The following is a 19,472-nucleotide window of genomic DNA, read 5'->3' as shown; positions in this document are numbered from 1 at the left end:
TATTCCCTTTATAGCGACAAAAGCTCCTTTCCAACCTACATGATGGTTATGCAGCTGCCGGTTTTAGATATATAGTAGACTTTATGTACACAGCCGTGTGAAAATACATGCAAAGAGTATTATAGGAAATTGTGGGGCGAGAGTGTGTTTTTCCTTTTCGGGGGTTAAAGCTGCTGTCTCTCTGAAAGGAGGGCTGGAAAGGGGGACGGTTGTGCGTCTCGGTTTGGGGAAGAGAGAAGAGATGGAAACAAATGGAGGATGTTGGGGACTTGAGCACGGAAGAGCTGCTGATCAATAGTAGGTCTCCTTTTCCACCCAGCCTGTAGGAAAGAAAGAGCGGGAATCATTTTGTGTTTTGGTTCATTGTGGTATATAAATGGGCTACATGTTAGAGTATTTATGTATTAAGCACTTTTTGATAACACTTCTGTGAACAGATTGTGATGAAATGACTTCCTAGGATGTCTGTGAAAGACTAGTTTGCATGTGAAACACACATTGCTATGATTAGATGCTTTCTTAACTCTAGAGCGGCCCAGGAAGAAGAAAAAAATCACAGTTAGGTTCTTTGGGGTCTTCCTGACCCCAAACATTTACATAATTACATGAGAAATATACATTTTTCAATGATAAACTATATTTAATTTCTCATTTCTCACAGTCTCAGCCTCATGTTTTACTTCTCAACTTTGCATTCATGTATATTTGTATCCATTTACTACTCAAACACGCAACTACACCATAATTTAGCAAATGAAAAATTACCTTTTTTTAAAATCACTAAAATCCTGAACTAAATGTAATGTAAATATTAGGAAGTTTTCTGAATATTGGTTTATACTATAGGAATAAAATACTTCCATCTAAGGGTAAGAGAAAAAAAAGTTTAGATTTATTGTTACAAAAAAAAAAAAAAAAGAAGAGAAACTGCAATTTTCCCATATTTCCAGCAGGGGTGCATAGACACCTATTCAGTTTCAGGTTATATTTCTTGATGTTCGAAACATTTTCCCCATAAATTGTTGATTTATATTCTCTAGATATATATTGTAACATTCTAAAATAAAATTAGGTATTTTTGTTGTTTTTGTCTGATATGGATTTAATTGTTTGCTTTTGCAAAAAAATAAAAAATAAATAACATTTGAAATGTGCCAAAATCTAAAAAAAAAAAAAAAGCCCCAGACAAATGTGACATACACACTCCATGCTGATTTTGTGCTGTAGTATTAGTCCTTCATTTATTTATGAACACTTTTCAGTTTTGCCATTTATTTATGCCACTATTTCTTTGCTAATTTCTAATTGAATGTGCACGCAAGAGATGGAAATTTTGCTTCAATTTTAATGTGTACTCTAAACCCAGGCTTTTGCAGAAATGTAAAACATTCCAAATTTTTAATGGGTTTAAAAATTCTTTTAGACAAATGAATGAAAAAAAAATAAAATACATTTTCCCTTCCATTTCCAATGCAGGGTTGGTTTGGCCCCAAGAAACCTAAACAGTTTTTTTAAAACACCTTTAAAATAACCAAATCAAGTCCAGCTTTTTTGTGTTTTACGATTTTTGAAGAATAGTTGGAAAGTTTCATGCCCATGAGATGATGGGAACATATTGTCACCTTAGAATTATAAGTTTCTGTCTGACATTTTTGTCACAATTGAGTTATTGACATATTCTTATTAATTAACAACTTATTTACATTATGTGATGTTTTTTATAAGTTGTTTACATTTTAAGACTGTTTATTTAAAAAACAAATAGTTTCTCAAATAATGTTTGCTGGGGAATGCAAAAACTTTAAAGCTCAATATCTCAAAATCATTCAGAACGCAGATAGAACCTTATAATTCCAAGGTGACGATATATATAAAATAGAAAAACATCCACCAGGGTCGCCCTGACTCCGTGGGCTGATTACAGGTTTAAAAGACTTTTAAATTCAGATTGATGGTGTATTTAAAAACTGAAACGGAATATTGTGTGGAAGAAGAGGTTTTACTTTTGAGCTCCTCTTTCATCTTTCACTTGCAGCAAACTAATAGTTGAATGGAAGTGGCTGAGCAAATTTCATCTAAAGCCGCGATTACATCAGAGTTTGAAAAATTCTGTCAAACATTACTGCGAAAATGAGCGGGATATAAAAAATATGATGTGACACTGATAAAACGAGCAAATATTTCATGTTTTAATTTCAAATAAAATAGTTGTGATGCCAATTTGCAACAGTAAACAGAATTATGCAATGCTTGTCACGCCTCCGAGTTCTTCTGATTGGTCCTCTGCTTTTGAACTGAAATTTTTTTAACTTGACATGACATCTTAAAAATGCAGCACTCATGAGCGAGGTGTTGCGAAAGCCAAAAAATTGCCAAGGTTGTGGTCAACCACGTCCATCAAGATTACATAGTAAATAAATGGAAAAGTAGCACAATGGAATGGAAAAACCATTCTGTGTGAAGGTCTCCTAAGGGTGCTTTCACACCCGTCAAGCGATCTCGGAGTGATTGTTTTGGCGCGGATCCGAGAGCAATTGGTGGATTCACATATGCCAAACGAACCGCGCTAACTGGGCAAACAAGACAGGTTCCAAAACAAAAGTCTTGGTGTGAAAGCACACAAAACAGCAATACAATATTCGGCAGAATCTCCAAAAATTCTGCAAAATGATTTAAGATTAATTTCAGTGGTAAATCAGCCAAAAGTGTTTTATGCATCCCAGACCTTTAATTGACCTATTTTTGGGTTTTTCTATGAGATATGAAAAGTAGTATCTGTGTTTTTGAGACAGGAGGAAGAACACGTACCACCAGGGTTCCGGCGCAGGAGCAGCTTTCGGACCTCATCATAAACAAAGATTAAGAAACTGTATGGGAAAGCACAGAACCACCAGCTCGGCCTGGAAATCGGAGAGAAAAATGAGGACAGAGACCATTTTCAGTTGCAGAATACCATTGAAAACATATACTTTATGGAGAAAATTAAGACACATCAACACCCAATTTTGTAGCGTACTAATATACAGCGTGTATCACATGTGCATTCATTTACCTAATAATTTAAGACTATTTATTTAAATTTATTTACTTCCAAGTAGTCATGAGGACTTTTTTTTTTTTTTGCTATTTCTGCTGAGAATTTAGTAAAAAATCTGCGGATTTATGCAGAATGATTTTAGGAGTATTGTAACTAAAAACGTAATATATTAAATAAAAAATTTAAAAATTGTAACTTTTATTTCCTGTTTACAATGCAAATCCAATTAGATTTAAGTCTCTCGCAGGTAATATATAAGTATAAAGTATAATACATCCACTAAAAGAAAGAAAATATTACTTTACAAACTGTATTGTACATAAATCTTGTCAACATTTTAATATTAATGTTATTATATCATAATAATATTAGTGAAATTAATTTAAATTAATATAATAATTGAATAATACAAATTTGCACATATTTACTCGAGTAAATACAAAGGCTTAATGATGAGCTAAAAATCTGCAGGTTTCTGCACGCACAGATTCCATGTGAGCCTAATCATGAGTTACTTTGCTATTGCAGGACATGTTGTTCTCAATAAAATATAAAGAAGCAACTGTCTTTTATATTGGTATTTTATTGTTTGTTCTTGTTTGTGTGTTGAACTCACTTGAGCGGGTACATCCTGAGTGCCACATCCATGCCCGGGCAGTAGGAGAGGAATGCAGCGAGAGCAGTTTCTTCAAACAGCCCAAAGATCAGAATCTTATTCCTGTAAAAGGACACACATTTTCATGATCTGCTCTGATGAACAAACATATACATGCAGGACTTCCTGAACTCACTTCATGCCCTGCTGGAACACTGAGTTGCGTCTGGTCTTGCAGATGATGACATCAGCCCACTGCACAACCACAATACTGACGAAGAACGCTGTGTGGCACGTGAACTCAACAATCTTCCTCTGTTCATATGTCTGAGAAACAAAAACACAACAGCTTTCAACATAAGGGGAAACATCTTTTACATATTAATAACACATTAAAGTGGTCCTAGTATCTTTTGTGCACTTTGAGCTTCTCTGCAAAGTTGGGACCATTCACACATTTCTCCATTCCTTTAAACTACTTTTCCATTGTTTTTCTATGCAAATGAGCACTTGATGGGAGTTTGTGCTTAATAATTGTATTTTCATATTTAGTAAAGGATTCATTTTTCATTACTAAATTAAGTATTGCATTATTTACAAACCAGTTATGTTTAAGAGTAATTGAGGGTTTTTAGGATCATTCAGAATGAGTTAGTAAATGATTAATAAACTATTGAAATCAATGTTTATATATTTTATTATTCAGGCATATACTAATAGTTAACTAATATGTTAATAAATGCTTTATTAACTCAACTTCATCCAGTTTTGTGACCTAATCTAAAGTGACAACTATTTATGCTTTATAAATCCCTTTTAAATGACAAATAAAGGCTCAGAATCAAATGAACGATAATCTTTGCAATCTTTTCTAAAAAGTGAAATTAATGTAAAGTTTAACCACAGCTGAATAACAGGAATGTCAAAATACGACAAAACTGGATAAAACAACAATATAATAATTAAACAATGTTATAAAATATAATGTTTAAACTCTACAGTGATTTTATGTTAGATAAGGTTGCAAAGATTTATTTTTTATTTAAAGTACAGTTTCATTTATGTATGTTTAATTGAATAGGACTGAATAATGTAATTTTTCCTGTTTAGACTTAAACCGAGCCTTTATTTGTCATTTATAACGAATTTATAAAGCATGAATAGTCCTCACTTTAGATTAGGTCACAAAACTAGGTGAAGTTGAGTTAATAAAGCATTTATTAACACACATAGTAACCAATAATATATGCCTGAGTAATAAGACATATAAACATTAATATTAATAGTTTATAAATCATTTACTAACTCATGCTGAATGATCCTAAAAACCCTCAACTACTCTTAAATACAACTTGTTTGTAAATAATGCGAGACTTAATTTAGTAATGAAAAACAAATCATTTACTTAGTATGAAAATACAATTATTAAGCACATTTTAAATATGTTTGTACGTCAAGAATGGAGCATTTGTAGCTGCAGTTATAAACTGCTTACTAACGCTTATTAATGTAGAGTTAATGCTTAACAGATAATGAATTCATTATTTGCTAATGCTTAATAAATGATTTTTAGTTATTATAAAGTGTTACCGATACTTCTGGTGTGAATCAAGAATTATAATAGCATTTTGGCACGACAACTGTTTTATTTGGTGTTAACGTGGCAGAGTTGGCAATTAAAAATAAACATTCCTGAGAGTTGCATCTCATTTTAGATGCAAAGATGCGTTCTGTATGAAAGGGTCAGTTTATTGTTTCTGACATTACAGAGGCACAAGCTGTAAAGGAAACACCCTCTTCTGAAAAGGGGTGGGGCGCAGCAGCTTATCTGCATTTAAAGAGACACATGTGGAAAATAGGGCATTTAAATAGGGCATAATATGACCACCTTAAAACACAAGATACCCACCCACTGCTGTCCATAACTATCCTCCAGGTCATTCATCGCGCGATCATCCCAGTTCAGCCTGATCCCCACAAGCAGCGAGGGCAAGAAACCATTCTCAGCCAAAATCACAAAGTAGGCAAAGAAACCACCCAATGCCTGGATCATACCTACACACACATACAAACACATACACTTACTTACTTTTACAGCACATGCCTGAACAACATTTTATTTTAAAAACATAATATAATAATTTGTATTTTTTTAACCTGATGGTTAATATTAGTTAATATTAATAACACAGTAAAATGCTGTTTTATTGTTGTCGTTCTTTCATGCGTGGCATGTGTAAATCTATATTTGTGCTGTGATTAAATCTATAAATAAAATCTGTTCAGTGTTTAAAGATATAATATCTGACTATAAAGTAGTAAATAAGTAAACAACTGAACTTTTATAATGAAAAAAAATCTATTAAATCAGCGTAGAAGTATGATTTTCCCCCAGAATTTTCTTCATTTCCATGATTTCAATGAATAAAAAAAATTAATAAATAAAAATAACTTGCTAACAAAGCTAACTACCCTTTTTAATATGGCACATTGACTTAAAATGAAGCCAAATCTACAGTTTCATGCAGAATGAGACCAACCGATCTGTCCATAAGCGATGCTGATGAGACGTTCGTTCACAAGTTTGTCTCTCATAGGGTTCCTGGGCTGCCTCTTCATGATGTCACTCTCAGCTGCTTCATAAGCTAAAGAAATTGCAGGTACCTAAAGAGGCAGAAGAAAAAGAAAGTGTATAAACTTAAGCATCAGGATATCAGAACATAATATTTCTATACTAAGGCTAATACTAATGCTCACCATGTCAGTTCCCAGGTCGATACAGAGGATGGTGATGGTGCCGAGGGGCAGGGGAATATTGACAATAATAAACAGCAGGAATGGGGTGATCTCAGGGATATTGCTGGTCAGGGTGTACGCAATAGACTTCTTCAAATTATCAAAGATGAGTCGACCTGCGAGAGGAGAAATGGATTTATACATTGTGTTTGACAACTTGTCTCCTGCCTTTCCATGTACTTCACTGTCTGACTCACCTTCTTCTACTCCAGTGACGATGGAGGCGAAGTTGTCATCCAGCAAAATCATGTCAGCAGCCTGTTTAGACACATCAGAGCCAGAAATGCCCATAGCGACGCCGATATCAGCCTTCTTCAGGGCTGGAGAGTCATTCACACCATCACCTGTTACAGCCACGATGGCCCCCTGAGAGACAGAACGAGAAACAGGACAGGGGTGAAACATGGGATTAACACGTGTTCAGATGTGTCTCTTGTGACCACCAGTGTTGAGATTACATTGAGACCCTTTCGTCTTATTTCATCACTCTCTACATCACTTTCACAGGTGCGCAGAGTGTGACACTGGAGTACTACTGAATGAAAAAATCCAGGATACAAGCAATTGAGGAAGCAAGTGAATGAAAAAGAAATGTCGACGAACACTATGGTTTTGATCATAATCTTTGTGTTTCCGTGCAATAAATCAAATTATGAATATCTTGTTTTGGTGCACTTTTTAACAACTCAACTCAGAAAAATCATGTTTTGCTAGCTGCTCTTGTTTCTCTTTAGACAAATTTGACCACATGAGTTTTTCACATGTTTTTCATAAATATGAGAACATTAAAGGGTAGCTAAATCTCCAACACTATTCTTTAAAACATCACAATGTCCTTTCCTGTAATATCTGAATATATATTCTGTGCAAGTCTTTATAGATATCCAGTCCGTTGTAACGGTGGTCACATAAAAAATAAAAATAAAATATGTACACCTATATAAGTAACCCAAACAGTATTATATGTCTTAACACTAAAAATGAAAAAATAATAATAAAATAAATAAAAATAAATAAATAAATAAATAAACAAAAAAAATTAATAATATTACTCAGGTGAGGTTCAAACTCGGATCGGTGGCGTCATAATGCATCGTGCTGACCACTGGACCACAATGGCGCTGATATGCTGGTGGTTATGTTATCTACAAGATTCCATTAACAACAGTAGGCTATTACTTTCTATTGAAGGCTTAAACTTTTTCTCCCCTTTTTAAATTTATAATCAAGTTATGTCAGATTTATTAATGTAGTGAATCATCTGATTTTCATTGAGCAGGTGTAATATCCATTAAAATTAATTTTTACATTTTTATTTTCACTAAGGTGCCGCTGTTTGGGATCAATTGAAAGTTACATCATTATTAACCTGCAGGCTGCATTTTGCTCACGGGGCTGCGAGAAAATAAATAAAAAGAGCGGAGCTGCGGCAAAATAATGAACAAAAAGAGTAAGGCTATAGTCAAATATATAAATAAATGAAAAAAGTGCGACTGCTGAGAGTGCAAGCAGCTAGGGACACCGCCCCTCGTGGCCAAAAAAAATGGACCAGCCCACGGGTAATTCTCCCGGTCCTTCCGATTAGCCAATCCAAGCCTGCTACACACGTATTTTTATGAACAGTTTTTCACTCATTCATTAAAAAAAGAAAATCCATCCATATGAAAACACAAAAACACACTATGATGAACTGTCAAAGACATGCCAAACCAACAGGTGGCAATGTAGCCTTAAGAATAAAGTCATGTTGGCCAATCAGATGCCTGCAATAAAAGAAAGCTGTGCATAATCTGGAAAAAGAAGAAAACAGTGTGCACACTCAGTGTTTTCAATTAGGAAATTTTGTTGCTAAATTTAGCAACTTTTCAAACTACCCTAGCAACTTTTTTTTTTTTTTCAAAAAGCACCTTGCAACAAATTTAGCAATTTTTAACATTCATTTGGCTACTTTTAGCAATTTCTAAAAAGTGACTCAAAAGGCTGGAGGCTTTACTCAGTAGAGTAAATTGCTAGCTCAGATTGTTTTCATCACTGTTAATTTACTGAAATTTGTTAATTGGTAATTTAGGTAGCAATACATTTCAATAGTGCTATAATTGTCACTTTTTCAAAAGTTAAAAGAGTAAGTACACAAGCTGTGATTGTTTAAAAGAATGTAACATCATCAGTGTTATCAGTGTTAAAAATAAAAAATTCCTATCAAAAAGTGAAAAGTGTTTGTATTACTTTTACAAATAGTCAACTATATTTTTCATACAAATCTAAATGAACATATTTCAAATAATGTTTTTGCTGAGATGGCCAGTCAATTTGAGAAAACATTCATTATTTTGTATACTACATACTACGTAGTTTTGAGTTGCGATTACGCAATGACGTCATCACGCAAAGTAATATGTTAATAAAAACCTATTTAATGCGCATCTAGATGTAATATTTTCATATAATATAATACACGGCATACCAGAGAGTAGGAACATGACAGGTTTACGCTTGTCAGATACTATGTGATGACGTCACTGATATGCAAATTAGTCATCTGACATCATCTAGCAACATTTAGCTACTTTTCATTGGAAATAGTTGGCAACACTGTGCACACTGATGTTAAAAACAAAAGCTCACTGCCCAACCGAGTACACTGTTACTGGAGTTTCTAAAATTTCTCACACTGGCAGTTTTGGTTTCAGTGAACTGATATAGCGTTTGCATGTGTACGAATGGAAAAACTGCATAGGAAAAAATGCATGCTTTTAAAATAACCATGTTCATATAGACAGGGTTTAATGTTGGGTTTACACTAAAAGCGGAGCATTGAGTTACTCGCTCTAATTAACTTGTGGGATGTTTTTTGCCACAAATCATTTTTTAGCTTGAGTTGAATTACTTGAACTTGCATGGAAGAGACAACTGAGGTGAATTCTGTGTCTTCCTCACCACACATTCCATGTTATTTGTGCTGTCTGGTGATAATTTGCCTTTATTCGTGCATCTGCATTGACTTTGTTTGTAACTTACTTACTAGCACAAATATAGTTAACTCTGCTTTTGGTGTGAATTTAGCATAACAGTGTTCATTCATTCATTCGTTTTCTTTTCGGCTTAGTCCTTTTATTAATCCGGGGTCGCCACAGTGGAATGAACCGACAACTTTTTTATGCAGCGGATGCCCTTTCAGTCGCAACCCATCTCTGGTAAATAAGAGTGTTCCTCTTGTGATTATTTTGACAAAAAATCATAGTAAGGAATAGTAAATTTCCTTATGATTTACTTACGCTCAAGCGGTTCTAAACTTTTATGAATTTCTTTTTTCTTTTGAACAAAAAATAAGATATTCTGATGAATGCTGGTAAAAAGCAGCCATACTTAGTAGGAACAAAAAATACCATGGAAGTCAGTAGTTGTTTTTTCCAGCATTCTTCAGAATATCTGTATCTGTGAGAGAGTTTTGGAACAAGTAGAGGATGAGTAAATGATGACAGAATTTTCATTTTCAGGTGAACTATCAATTTAGTATCAGGTGTAAATGGGGCTTTTGAAGACAGTAGACTTGAATGCCTGTATGTGTGTTTACCTGTCGCTGGCAGCCTTCTACAATGATAAGTTTTTGCTGGGGAGACGTCCTGGCAAACACAATCTCAGTGTGGTTTCGCAGAACTTCATCTATTTGCTCCTGAGAATAGTCTTTCAGATCTGTTCCATGTATAACACAGGCTTTGGCATCCCTAAAACATACAAACAAGAAATTCTTGATAAATACAGAAGTATTTGTTGGTTTAAGTAAAGGTGCACACATTGCCTGGTACATTTTTGGGTTAAATACAGTTGTTTCAATAGGAATCTAGGTGATTGACTTTTTGCAATGCAATGAAGCTGTTTTTGCAATTGTACAGATTTTACTAACAAAAGTTGCTTGGATTAAAAGCGTTTTCTGTGTAAGTAAGTAAGTAAGTAAGTAAGTAAGTAAGTAAGTAAGTAAGTAAGTAAATTTTATTTATATAGCACCTTTCCCAGACATTGAGTCGCAAAGTGCTTTACAATAAGTGAAAACAAGTAAAAGAACACATGACAATAAAAGAAGGCATGTCAAAACATATTAAGACTAATTAAAATTTAAAATACAAAAACACTAATACTGTTAATTAAAAGCTTGACCAAAAAGGTGTGTCTTAAAATGCTTTTTAAAAAGTTAAACTGATCCCAGAGTTCTCAGTGCAGTCGGGAGAGAGTTCCAGAGCTGTGGGGCCACCACACAGAAGGAACGCTCACCTTTAGTCTTAAGATGAGTTCTGGGAATGGCTAAGATGTCTCAGAAAAATGTCTACTGGTGTTGGTTAAAAGCATCGCAGCTGCATTCTGCACAACTTGCAATCGCTCCATGGAGGATTTGTTCAGACAAGTGAACAGAACATTACAATAATCCAATCTAGAAGAGATGAAGGCATGAACAGGCATCTCCATCTCTTCCTTTGACACAATATCTCTTATTTTTGCAATGTTCCTCAGCTGAAAAAAAAGCATGTATGAACAACAGATTTAACATGGCTTTTAAAACACAGTAATTTCTAATATCACTGCAATTTGAAGATGACAAACCCCCCAAAACTTGCCTGATCATTGGGGGGATGCTATCTGGAGCAAAAATTAACATTTCTGTTTTATCAGGGTTCAGTTGACAGTAAATTGTCTGCCATCTATTTGTTAATGGAGACTAAACAATCCTGCAAGAGAGAGAGTTTGTCTAGCCTGTCTGGGCTTAAAGAAGAATTTAATTGTACATCATCTGCATAGCAGTTATAGGATATACCTTTAAAACTACTAATAATCTTGCTAAGAGGGAGCATATAGAGATTAAAAAGAAGAGGGCCTAGGACAGAACCTTGAGGCACACCACAAGACAGAGGAACAGAGTCTGACATATGAGTGTAAGATGTGTTTCAAACATTGCTGCTACCAATATTAATATTAGATCTTTTTTGCTTTGTAAAGTTTCACAGAAAGAAAGGATGTTTCACCAAAATATTTTCAATGTTTTTTTTATAGTATATATAGTTTTTTTAATAGTTTTTGTATAGTTTTTTTATATTTTTATAATGTTTTTTTTATAGTTTTTATAAGTAAACATTGTTTTGCTAAGTATGTTTTGTGCTGTTATGATAAAAATTAATTTAAACTTTAGCCTTTAAATGCAGTAATGTAGATTTATCTGCGTGCAAAACATGCAAAAATGATCATGTTTGCTGTTTGTTAAAAGTAGTTATTAAAAAGGAGTTGAAACAACACAAATCCTGTTTTTTTTGTGACATTTGTTTTGTTCAATCAACTAAAATCTGTAAAACTTAATAAGTTAACTTATTTCCTTTAAGTTGTCCCAACACAGATCACTAGTGTGGAACCCAGTATTTTGTACAGTGAGCCTTTAACTTCTTGCATGCTCCAAAGTACTTTTCTACAAAAAAAAAAGTTCAATATTAATAATCCAAAAACAAACCAAAAGTGCTTTAGGGGTAGTATTACATGTATTTAGTTGCTTAAATATCTATTTCTGACCTGTGATTATATTCACACATTGGTAGTCAGCATAAACTGAACTTATACCACCGCACCATGTTGATGTGCTATGTGATGTTTTCAGTGCTGCTCAGTGTTTTACCTGGGATTGACCTGACTGACAGGGATGTTGAGACGGGCAGCGATGTCTTCCACAGTTTCGTTACCCTCTGAGATGATGCCCACACCCTTGGCGATGGCCTTGGCAGTGATGGGGTGATCTCCTGTCACCATGATGACTTTGATTCCAGCGGAACGGCACTTTCCCACAGCATCAGGCACGGCAGCACGGGGAGGGTCAATCATAGACATCAAGCCCACAAAGCAAAGGTTGTCTGTCTGGAAATTGACATCATCGGTGTCAAAGGCGAAACCTTTCGGGTACTGGTCCTCAGGCATTAAGACATGGCAGAATCCTGTTGAAAGAACGCAGGTTTACACATACTTAAATATTGTAGACTCTAGTGTCATTATGGACTCTGGGTGAAAAGTTTGGAATATTTCAGTTTTTTTTTTCTTTCAAAAAAAGTCTGGTATGCTCACCAAACTAAATTTATTGATGAAAAACAGCAAAAACATAAAATATTATTGCAGTTAAAATTATATTTTGGGGTTCTCTATCTGGATGTATTTTAAAATGCAATTTATTCAAATTATAACAAGATCTAAATTATTTTAAATCTAAATATTTTGCTAAAATGCATTTGAATACAAACTAGTTATTTTATCTAATTATACAATTATCTTATTTATCTTTATAAAGGGGCTTATTTTAAAATTTTAAAAGGAGGCTTAAATAAAATATTTAACATTTAAAATAACTGATTTACAGCAGATATACAGCATTCATCATTCAAAAATATTTCAAATTAACACATTTTTAATCATCCCCTTCAGGCTGCTGACTATAAGAATCTTTGCAATGTACATGTAAACTAACCCTAACCTTAACTGTTAATTAACACTACAACGCGATTTAGCTGACATATAATACATAAACATACTTACAGTCTAAGGGATGTCTAAAGAGGACTATCCAAATATACCTAACCCAAATATTCAAGAATGCTATGACCAATTAGAATGAAATATTTCAGAGTGATGTCAGTATATTACTCACCCAGCACTCGCTCTCCAAGTCCTCCAAGCTCCAGGTAGGCATTCTGAAAGGCCTCCTTCATCTCCTCGTCCATAGGCTGCTCTTTGCCCTGCAGCATGATGGTGGAACAACGGTCTAAGATGCGCTCTGGAGCCCCCTTCATCACCAATAGGTAGCGGTTATCATTATTGTCCTCTGTCTCATGGATGGACAGCTGTGGGTATATGAAAAAAAGAATTAATTGTTTATAGAAATGCTAGTCAGTGGAATATGACAACATATATACTATGTTGGACCTGTAATCATTCGTTTTAGTTATATACAGTTAAAGTCAGAATTATTAGATGCCCCTGAATTATTAGCCCCACTGTTTATTTTTTCCCCAATTTCTATTTAATGGAGAGAAGATGTTTTAACATATTTCTAAACATAATAGTTTTAATAACTCATTTCTAATCACTGATTTATTTTATCTTTGCCACAATGACATTAAATAATATTTTACTAGATATCTTTCAAGACACTTCTATACAGCCTAAAGTGACATTTAAAGGTTTAACTAGATTAATTAGGTTAAATAGGCAGGTAATTAGGGTAATTAGGAAAGTTAGTGTATAACAATGGTTTGTTCTGTAGACTATCAAAAAAAAATAATAATAATATTGTCCTTAATATGGTTTAAAAAAAATTAAAACTGCTTTTATTCTAGCCAGAATAAAACAAATAAGAATTTCTCCAGAAGAAAAAATATTATAAGACATACTGTGAAAATTTCCTTGCACTGTTAAACAGGGGTAATATAAAAAAAATAAAATAAAAAAAGAGGGGCAAATAATTCTGACTTCAGAATAGGATAAAATAACTTCCAAATAATTTGGAAATTATTAAAGTGAAGTTTGGGGTTATTGTTTCTGTATCCTATTTATTTGATATATTTATATATATATATTTATGTAAATGCAATATTTATTATTTAAACTTAAATTTGGCACATTTTTTGCAATAAAAAGAAGAAAAGGCATAGATAGATCAAGACAAAGGAGAAAATTGTTACACCAAAAATATACTGCTGCATGAAACAAAACAATATATATGTTTTATTTATAGCCACCAATATTGACCTTATTCTTTAATGCGCGTGTGCGCACATTTTCAAGAATATTTTAGAACTTCCGATTCAGTTCCCTATGGGAGAAATGACTAGGAATAATAAACAGCAGAAAACAGTCAAACAACTTGCTCGACAAACAAGTGTTTGCATGACTAAACAGGCCGAGTTGAATAATTAACTAAGATAATATCAGTTTGCAACATCAAGCATCATAACAAGCTGTTTTTAACGCCTAAAACTGGAAATGAATGGAAGAGAATGAAACCTGAAGTCTCGAGCCAAAAAGATTCAAATGGCTGCACCCGCTCGTACACAGAGAATATAACAATGAAGTGAATATAACAATGAAGTGAATTTAACAATTTTTAACAACTCCAAGACCTCAGCCGTCTTTATAGAGTGTTTCTTCATAATTGTTGTGTGTAGAATTATCCCTCAGCTTCTCTTTTGGTTTATATTTGGTGTCTAACTAATAACAAACCTGATATTTGTTGGTGGAGTTGAATGGGATTTCGGCTACTTTCTTGTTCTTTTCTCTCATTGCTTTGACTGAGCCACTGGACAGCTCGATACACTTAAGCAGGGCAGACTCAGAAGCGTCACCAGCTACGTCCCTCTTGAGAATGGGCAGAGAGTCTTGTCCCGCCTTAAACACAGCTCTGTTACACAGAGCCGCCACACGGGCCAGAGCCACCCAAGTCACAGAGCTCTTATCAAACGACGCACCTGCAGAGACAGATCACCTTAGACTCTGGATAGAAAAATAGGTGTCATATGTTGAGTCATAACAGAAGAAAAGAACAAACCTGACTGATCTTCAGTGGTGTCGGCTTCGTGGATCTGATTGTCAAACCACATGTGTGCCACAGTCATTCGATTCTGGGTCAGAGTTCCAGTCTTGTCTGAGCAGATCGTTGAGGTGGATCCCAGCGTCTCTACGGCTTCCAGATTCTTAACCAGGCAGTTCTTGCGAGCCATTCGCTTGGCAGTCAGAGTGAGACACACCTGAGATTAAAAAGACATTCATTAAATTATATTAAGAAGTTTAACATCGTGTCCAACTACACGTGACACACAGCAGAATAAACAGCCATCTTTTCAATAATGATTATTTTAATAATTAATTAACAAGCTAAAGAATCTATTGACTAATTAATTACTTAATAACAAAAACGGCTAAAGGTATTTACGCATACATCTTGACACACTTGCATAGTCTATTCAAATGCAATGTGTAAATTAAATCTAAAATCTGCTATAATGTTGCTGTATTTTTAGATGAACTTGAGTCTTTTTCTAGGGAATCAGACTACACTGATTGTGCTAAATGTTTCTGATTCAATTAAATGGTTCATAAAAGTCATTCATTTAACAATTAGACTACCATATCTTTGCTTAATGTTGTTGATGAACTAAAAAAATTATAAAGAAATTCACATGGGAAACACTGAGTCATTTAGGAATCAGGCTGCACATGTCATGCTAAATGTTCTTGATTAATCAGAATGCTCATAAACATAACTCATTGGGAACACTGGTTGTGTTGCAGGATTTTGATTCACTACAAGGTTCATAAGAGTCATTAACTCAGGAATCAGACATTGGGCCCTATCATACACCCGGCTCAATAAGAGCAAGAAGTGTTTGGCGCAATTTGTTGCTTTTTTTCAGACCAGCACAACTCTAATTTTCATGTTTTGCGCCACGTTGTTTGAATAGCAAATCCCTTTGCTCCACTTTGTGACCTCATGGGTGTGCCGGTCTAAAAAGGAGGTGTGTTTTAAGGTACATTGTTGGCACGTTGCTTTTTTGAGTAACTCAAACAGACCGCGCAATTGACCAACTGACTGCAACTCTAAAGCATACCTGTCAACCCTCCCGTTTTTCCCGGGATTCTCCCGTATTTTACAGTTCTATTCTGCTATCATCCCGTAAAGGTATTTTCTCGTATTTCTCCCGTATTTTCAGCCTTTCTCTGAAGGATGGCAAATAAACATTTAAAGAGTCGAGCCTCCCTATACGCAACCCGTAACGCCGAACCCCAATGGGCCGTCCCTTGCTCTTAAATGCGGTGTGTTCTGTGTCTGTTCTGTTCTTCTTAAAAACAATTTAAATAATTCATTCATTCGTTGCTCTTTATTCAGAATGTGATAGTAATACAGTGAGGAAACGGCTAATGAGATTTGATGGCTTGACTCTATTTCATTATAATAACTATTAATTCTAATAAGCTGAACTGTTTGCTAATGTATTTGCTGCTAATGTATATATTTATTTTTTCTTTTGTAAATAATAATAATAAAACATATTACTGACCATTTAACTGTTTATTTACAACGAAACAGCTCCAAATAAGCATATTTAGTAACTTGGGGATTTTTTTTAAAGCGGGGGGCGGAGGAATCCATTATTATGGTGGGTATATCCCTTATTTTCACATTCCTATGTTGACAGGTATGGTCTAAAGTCCAGTGCTGAATGCGTTAGTTATGCGCCTACGCGGGTTCAAGCTTACACATTGCTTAATACACACAGGATGTACAGCAATACACATATATTTTTACAGAGGACCAAAATACAGGATTAAAATGTTACAAAAATTATTTTTACATAAATAAATAAATAGATAAAAAAACTACCTCCATGCCTTCTTGACCCCAGGGGGCTTTTTCAGTTTATACATGATAATTTGCATTAGCATAATGGTATTATAATTAGTAGTATTATTTTTTATATGCATATTTATATTTGTTTTAATAAAAAATAAGTTTAGATTTGTCCACCTGTCTGGTTTTGGACCATATGGTACACAGAATAGGATGTGTGTTTGGATATAACTAAGTTTTTTAACCCCACTTCGTTATTATTGTTCATTTTTTTGTTTGCTGAAAATTATAACTGAATTTAAAAAATGTTTTAAAACAAATCTTTGCAGTTAACAAACTAAATTAAATCTGTAGGCTTATGGATGTATTCAGTGGAGTGTGTTTCCACCGTTTCCTTATCCATGAAAGTAAAGAAGTAAAGAGTAAACATAAAGACAAAGAGAAAGTAAAAAGGCAGAATGGAGAAGGCTCGTTATTTATCCTCGTGTTGTAGATGATCTGTTTAACTGTTTTCTCACAAGTAAAGCATTCGGTTTTTCCACTTACAAAGTCCGCCATGTTAATAGCAAATGCATCATGGAGCAACGCAACTGGCTCTTAAACAGAATGGGAGATGAGAGTTGGATTGGTTTAATGCACCTTATGCTCAAAACACACCCATAACTCATTAGCAAAATAAGCACAAACCTGTTATACCATGTGCCAGGGCACAGAGCGTATTTTTAAAATAGCAGAAGTGGATTCGGACACACCCTTAATGCTTTTGTGCCATGTGCTTTAGACTTTGCGCCTAGATCATTAAAGTAAAGCCCTATATGTTTGGAAATTGAACTATTATTTATAGTTATTTGCTTGGGGGTAGGGGTGGGGTGGCAGAATGGTTCATAACATAAGAATCTATCTACTCTGTCCGTGTTAAATATTTAGAAACCACCAAAAATGATTATGAGAGTCATTAATTCAGTAACTGGACTACAATGGTTTTGATTACCACCCTGCTGTATTATACTCAAATGCCTAGTAGACTGCATATGCTCACAGTGACAGTAGCCAGCAGACCCTCAGGCACATTAGCGACGATGATCCCAATAAGGAAAATGACAGCCTCCAGCCAGGTGTATCCCAAAATGACGGCCAGGATGAAGAAGCTCACGCCTAGGAAGACGGCTACGCCTGTGATGATATGAATAAAGTGCTCGATCTCCTTGGCGATGGGTGTTTTCCCTGTCTCCAGTCCTGAGGTCAGTGTGGCGATGCGGCCCATCACTGTGCGGTCACCAGTGCAGACCACAACACCACGAGCAGTGCCTGACAGAAACAAAGCATTTAGTGCTTCAGAACTTACAAGAAGTTGACTTTTTGACATTTCGCAATAATAAAATCCACACCTTCCACACAGTTGGTGGAGAAGAAAGCGATGTTACGGGTTTCCAGAGGATTATCATGAGTGCAGTCAGGTGATCTTGTCTGAGGTTCTGATTCGCCAGTCAGGGAGGAGTTATCCACCTATGTGTGATGTCAGAGACACATGATCGTTTAGGTGGCACCGCAGGTAGGACTGCTGACAAATAACTGAGGTTTATAAACCATGTACCTTGCATCCATGAGCAGAGATGATTCTGAGGTCAGCAGGGATTCGGTCTCCACCTTTGACCTCCACCAGGTCGCCTGCAACCACTTCCTCAGCATTGATCTGCATCTTCTCCCCTTCACGGATCACTAATGCTTGCTGTGAATAAGAAAAGTGTTACAGTATTTTACTTATAGTGTTTCTGTTTTGTGACCAACCACTAAAGCCCAGAGTATACTTGATTTTTTTACACATACAGTACACTATGGTAAGTGTATTACATGGGAGATGCAAATTTAATCGCATTGCGAGGACAAATATCTTTTTCCACTAGATTGTTCACAATCCGCTACCACTGAAGCAGACAGTTAGATGGGCCCAATTAGAAACATGGCTGCCCAAGCAAGTAAAAAGCAAGAAGTTTTATTTACAATCATAATGGCGTTCATGTTTTACAGACATATTCTTAAAAGAAATGCTTTTGTATTGCTAAATTTAGCTAATGATAGTCCATTATAATAACTGCTGTACAATATTCGGTCCCACTTTATATTAAGTGGCCTTAACTAATATGTACTTACATAGGAATTAACAGTTTGTTACAATGTACCTATTGTGTAAATACATGTATTTATTGAGTATTTATTGATTAAATACCAGTATGTAATTACATCTGTAATTAACTTCTGTATTTACATTTGTAAATACACTGCTGACCATTCCCTACACCTTAACCCACCCTTAAACCTACCCACACCACCAAACCTGTCCATAACCCAGCCCCTATCCCAACTCAAGAGCACCACAAGTGTTCTCAAATACATTAGTACCACAGTAAGTACATTGTATTTATTTTTTGATTCAAGTACATAGTAGTTAAGGACACTTAATAAAAAGTGGGACCCAATATTCTACATCACATTTTAAATTCTGACTTGACAGAATAGACCACCCTGTCAGAAAAGTCTACCTAGCAGGCACACGTCATAAGACGTGACCAAAATTTAATGTACATCCAGCGTCCAAGAACGTTATTTTGATGTCCAATGACATTGATATTTGGTTCATTTTAGGTTGTGTCGGAAAGTTATCAAAATCTAATGTCAAG

General features: G+C 34.9%; 1 protein-coding gene across 1 annotated transcript in view; it reads right to left on the bottom strand.

Annotated features, from left to right (window-relative positions):
* The window catches only part of atp1a3b (ATPase Na+/K+ transporting subunit alpha 3b), a 44,071-nt gene that overhangs the window by 1,060 nt on the left and 23,539 nt on the right, over nt 1-19,472 (bottom strand). Inside the window, 16 exon segments of the mRNA NM_131685.2 lie at nt 1-320; nt 2,809-2,900; nt 3,654-3,755; nt 3,829-3,959; nt 5,542-5,687; nt 6,173-6,296; nt 6,390-6,544; nt 6,626-6,794; nt 10,003-10,153; nt 12,082-12,394; nt 13,099-13,291; nt 14,670-14,914; nt 14,995-15,193; nt 17,834-18,102; nt 18,183-18,300; nt 18,389-18,523. The exon segment at nt 1-320 is cut by the window's left edge and continues 1,060 nt beyond it. Of these exon segments, the coding sequence (NP_571760.2) occupies nt 292-320; nt 2,809-2,900; nt 3,654-3,755; nt 3,829-3,959; nt 5,542-5,687; nt 6,173-6,296; nt 6,390-6,544; nt 6,626-6,794; nt 10,003-10,153; nt 12,082-12,394; nt 13,099-13,291; nt 14,670-14,914; nt 14,995-15,193; nt 17,834-18,102; nt 18,183-18,300; nt 18,389-18,523 (2,571 nt within the window). The 3' untranslated portion in view covers nt 1-291.

Source organism: Danio rerio, chromosome 16 (genome assembly GCF_049306965.1).
Source record: "Danio rerio strain Tuebingen ecotype United States chromosome 16, GRCz12tu, whole genome shotgun sequence".
In the NCBI taxonomy this organism is placed as follows: Eukaryota; Metazoa; Chordata; class Actinopteri; order Cypriniformes; family Danionidae; genus Danio; species Danio rerio.
The sequence above is the reverse complement of the archived record's forward strand: the minus strand, read 5'-3'. Positions and strand labels throughout refer to the sequence as shown.